Source organism: Brachyhypopomus gauderio, unplaced genomic scaffold, assembly GCF_052324685.1.
Source record: "Brachyhypopomus gauderio isolate BG-103 unplaced genomic scaffold, BGAUD_0.2 sc213, whole genome shotgun sequence".
In the NCBI taxonomy this organism is placed as follows: Eukaryota; Metazoa; Chordata; class Actinopteri; order Gymnotiformes; family Hypopomidae; genus Brachyhypopomus; species Brachyhypopomus gauderio.
The window spans coordinates 165,757-170,756 of record NW_027507034.1 but is presented as its reverse complement, the minus strand read 5'-3'; the positions used below and the strand labels follow the sequence as shown (position 1 = coordinate 170,756).

The 5,000-nt window shown below is 51.8% G+C and overlaps 1 protein-coding gene across 1 annotated transcript in view; it reads left to right on the top strand.

The window, feature by feature from the left end:
- Nucleotides 1–5,000, top strand: part of LOC143502800 (plexin-A2-like) — a gene marked incomplete at its 5' end in the record, with an annotated part of 34,091 nt that overhangs the window by 1,275 nt on the left and 27,816 nt on the right. The window contains one exon of the mRNA XM_076995515.1: nucleotides 2,254–2,515. Within this exon, the coding sequence (XP_076851630.1) occupies nucleotides 2,254–2,515 (262 nt within the window). The remainder of the gene's footprint in view (nucleotides 1–2,253; nucleotides 2,516–5,000) is intronic.

The following is a 5,000-nucleotide window of genomic DNA, read 5'->3' as shown; positions in this document are numbered from 1 at the left end:
TGAGCAGTAGAGAGTACAGTGGGCAGTAGGGAGTGCAGTGGGCAGTAGAGAGTGCAGTGGGGGCAGTAGAGAGAGTGCAGTGGGGCAGTAGAGAGAGTGCAGTGGGGCAGTAGAGAGTGCAGTGGGCAGTAGAGAGTGCAGTGGGGCAGTAGAGAGTGCAGTGGGGCAGTAGAGAGAGTGCAGTGGGGCAGTAGAGAGAGTACAGTGAGCAGTAGAGAGAGAGTACAGTGGGCAGTAGAGAGAGTACAGTGGGCAGTAGAGAGAGTGCAGTGGGGCAGTAGAGAGAGTGCAGTGGGGCAGTAGAGAGTGCAGTGGGCAGTAGAGAGTGCAGTGGGGCAGTAGAGAGAGTGCAGTGGGGCAGTAGAGAGTACAGTGAGCAGTAGAGAGAGTGCAGTGGGCAGTAGAGAGAGTGCAGTGGGGGCAGTAGAGAGTGCAGTGGGCAGTAGAGAGAGTGCAGTGGGGCAGTAGAGAGAGTGCAGTGGGGCAGTAGAGAGTACAGTGGGGCAGTAGAGAGTACAGTGGGGCAGTAGAGAGAGTGCAGTGGGGCAGTAGAGAGAGTGCAGTGGGGCAGTAGAGAGAGTGCAGTGGGGCAGTAGACAGTACAGTGGGCAGTAGAGAGAGTGCAGTGGGGCAGTAGAGAGAGTGCAGTGGGGGCAGTAGAGAGAGTGCAGTGGGGCAGTAGAGAGAGTACAGTGAGCAGTAGAGAGAGTGCAGTGGGGCAGTAGAGAGAGTACAGTGGGGCAGTAGAGAGAGTGCAGTGGGGCAGTAGAGAGAGTGCAGTGGGGCAGTAGAGAGAGCAGTGGGGCAGTAGAGAGTACAGTGGGGCAGTAGAGAGTACAGTGAGCAGTAGAGAGAGTGCAGTGGGGCAGTAGAGAGTACAGTGGGGGCAGTAGAGTGCAGTGGGGCAGTAGAGAGTACAGTGAGCAGTAGAGAGAGTGCAGTGGGGCGGTAGAGTGCAGTGGGGCAGTAGAAAGTACAGTGGGGCAGTAGAGAGTGTGCAGTGGGGCAGTAGAGAGTACAGTGGGGCAGTAGAGAGAGTACAGTGGGGCAGTAGAGAGTACAGTGGGGCAGTAGAGAGAGTACAGTGGGGCAGTAGAGAGTACAGTGGGGCAGTAGAGAGCTACATTGCTGTCTCCTCCCCCACATTTGCTCTCCCTCCACACTAAGCTGGAGCATCACACCACTGCACCACCCCACACTGTGTAAGACACCCTCTTCACTCTGAGCTATGCAGATAAAGACTGTGTGGCGTGTGTGTGTGTGTGTGTGTGTGTGTGTGTGTGTGTGTGTGCGTGCACGCGCGTATGTGTGTGTGGTATTCTGAAATTTCAAGGAAAGAGACAAATAAGTGTGTGTAAATGTATACGCTACACAATGTATTACATTACATCAATACTTAACTAACATAGGGGCAACTGACTGATAGCAGTGTAGTTTCCATGTAGGATCTGCATAATGTATTCACACAGAGGCTCATTTGCATATTGGAACATGATAGGCTGTCGGCTTCTATAAGGCAGAACTGGACCATGTTGGCTATACAAACTCAAGGTTTTATCTCCTTCACATTTTGAGTCGTCTGTCCAATTACAGCAAGGAGTTCATCCTAAATAATAAATTAAAAATTAACATGTACATTCTTTATGTGCCATTGTTGATGTATAATGTTATTAGGACACGGTATCCGGATATTTTTTGGACACGCACCTAACATGAACATGACCCAGGACCCAAATCCGGCTCAAAATTATTTCTCCCATCAGGAATCCTCCCGAATGTCCCGATTAGCCACACTCCAGCTCTGACATGACCCCGCCATGATTTATAAGTGGGAGAACAAAGTCACAGGGTGTCCAAATACTTATTTTCCTCACAGTAATGTTATTAGTACGTGATATATACATTCCTGTGTGTGTGTGTGTGTGTGTGTGTGTGTGTGTGTGTGTGTGTGTGTGTGATTATTAAAATAACCTACTAAGGTTATGTATCTACATATTTTTACATATGTATGACCCCACATTCTGACAAGTATTGAACACAAATGTGAACCTATGTGTGTGTGTGCGTGCATGTGCGTGTGTGTGTGTGTATGTGCCACTGTCTCTGTCTGTGTGTGTGTGTGTGTGTGTGTGTATGTGCCACTGTCTGTGTGTGTGTGTGTGTGTGTGTGTGTGCCACTGTTTGTGTGTGTGTGTGTGTGTGTGTGTGTGTGTGTGTGTGTGTGTGTGTGTGTGTGCCCATGGCCTCCTGCAGGTCTCCGGGAACGGTCAGCAGAGCGTGGAGAAAGCCCTCAAGCTGTTTGCGCAGCTCATCAACAACAAGGTGTTCCTGCTGACCTTCATCCGCACGCTGGAGGCCCAGCGCTCCTTCTCCATGCGTGACCGTGGCAACGTGGCCTCCCTCATCATGACGGCCCTGCAGGGTCGTCTGGAGTACGCCACCGACGTCCTCAAACAGCTGCTGTCCGACCTCATCGACAAGAACCTGGAGAGCAAGAACCACCCCAAGCTGCTCCATGCGCAGGTACGTCACTGCCCACCCCGACTCGCCCGGGCCTTCCAGAACCGGCAAGAGTGTGCTGTTCCTGCTGTAGGACGGAGAGATGGGGTGGAGGGAACTCATAGGCCCTCCCACAGGGGCGTAGGCCCTCCCACTGGGACGTAGGCCCTCCCACTGGGACGTAGGCCCTCCCACAGAGACATAGGCCCTCCCACAGGGACATAGGCCCTCCCACAGAGACATAGGCCCTCCACAGGGACATAGGCCCTCCCACAGAGACATAGGCCCTCCCCACAGGGACATAGGCCCTCCCACAGAGACATAGGCCCTCCCACAGGGACGTAGGCCCTCCCACAGGGATGTAGGCCCTCCCACAGCACCATAGGCCCTCCCACAGGGACATAGGCCCTCCCACAGCACCATAGGCCCTCCCACAGGGACATAGGCCCTCCCACAGGGACGTAGGCCCTCCCACAGGAACGTAGGCCCTCCCACAGGATCATAGGCCCTCCCACATGGACGAAGGCCCTCCCACAGGGACGTAGGCCCTCCCACAGGGACGTAGGCCCTCCCACAGGAAAGTAGGCCCTCCCCCCAGTTCTTTCAGGGTGTATATTATGCAAATAGGATCAGTTGACCAACACCAAAGATGATGTTTATTTGTTATGTCACTCCAGCTTACAGCTGGTGACTTAATGAGGGTCACAGGACCATCAGGCTGTGGTCTACACATTTCAGCTCAGTCCCTCACGGCTTCTGTGCTACGCAGTCTCTCCTCTACCACCTCCCTCTCTCCCTCTCCTCTCCCTCACTCCTTCTGCACATTCTCTTTTCTCCCCATCTCCCTCCCTCCCCCCTCTTCCTCTGTCTCTCTCATTCCTTCACCCTCACCAGGCCACAATGCAGTGCGGTTGTCAGTGTCATTTAACGTCGGTGTTCTTCCGACTCATAAAACATTTAGTAGCAGCTGGGCTCTGCTCCTATATTCTCTCTCTCTCTCTCTCTCTCTCTCTCTCTCTCCTCTCTCTCTCTCTCTCTCTCTGTCATTCTATCCTCGTCGGCCCAGGGAGGCGTGTCAACTCCAGTACCGGGTCCTGCAGCTGTCCTACGGTGGATGGCACAGTTGTGCGGGTGGATGAATCCCCCTAGGGTCCCGCGTCCTGATCCGTTCTCGGTCCTGCGTCCTGATCCGTTCCCGGTCCCGCGCCCTGATCCGTTCTTGCTACCTTGTCCTGCACTAGCGTAGCCGCGTCTCCATTCGTGCTTGATTGGACTTGCTTCTGGTTACAAGACTTTACAGCAGTCCTGCAGTGCAGGACCCGTAACAATGACTTCAACCTTTGTCTGAGAGAAAATACACTCTGCATCTCTCTCTCTCCCCTCTCTCTCTCTCTCCTCTCTCTCGTCTCTCTCTCTCTCTCTATTTAATCTTTCTTTTGCTAACCTGCCCTTATGACAGTTTAATTCTTTAGCCTGTTTTACAGTGCGAGGCTGCTCATTAATAGTCAGAGCAAATATATGCGCGTACGTGGACGTTGGTGGCACAGGCACAACTGGATTATGCTGTTATTTAACGTGACAGACGGGGCTGTGTCCGTGTCATTATCAGTCGTCATTAGGAACATAATACCATAATCCCCCCAGTGCCAGGGGCCCAGACACCAGGCTGAGAGGCCCACACTCTCACACACACACACACCCCTTTTTTATTTTCTCCCGTAATTTTAGGGATTATCAATTCGACATGCTCGTTTTGAATTCTCTCATGCTCTATGGCCCCTGATTCTGCCAAAGGAGACTGCTGGTAATCTCTCTCTCTCTCTCTCTCTCTCTCTCTCTCTCTCTCTCATCTCTCTCTCTCTCTCTCTCTCCTTTCTGTCCTGTTGGAGTAGGTGGACATCCACCTTCATGCAAATCTCACCATTTTTCACCAGACTCACCAGTCCCTTAATCCTATCCCAGTGGCCTTGGGTGCAAGGCAGGAAGTGACCCGTTACTGGGCCCTGCACATCCACACATGCACTCACATTCACTCCAGGACAATTAAGATTACACCACGTCACCCAGTCACATGGCGTTCTGAGCAGGTCACTGTAGCTCTGAAGCAGCGATACTGTCTACCGCCACACCAGTTCAGTGTTCATATCTCTACACCAGTTCAGTGTTCGTATCTCTTTACCAGTTCAGCGTTCATATCTCTACACCAGTTCAGTGTTCATATCTCTACACCAGTTCAGTGTTCATATCTCTACACCAGTTCAATGTTCATATCTCTACAACAGTTCAGTGTTCATATCTCTTCACCAGTTCAGTGTTCATATCTCTACACCAGTTCAGTGTTCATATCTCTACACCAGTTCAGCGTTCATATCTCTACACCAGTTCAGTGTTCATATCTCTACACCAGTTCAGCGTTCATATCTCTACACCAGTTCAGTGTTCATATCTCTACACCAGTTCAGTGTTCATATCTCTACACCAGTTCAGCATTCATATCTCTA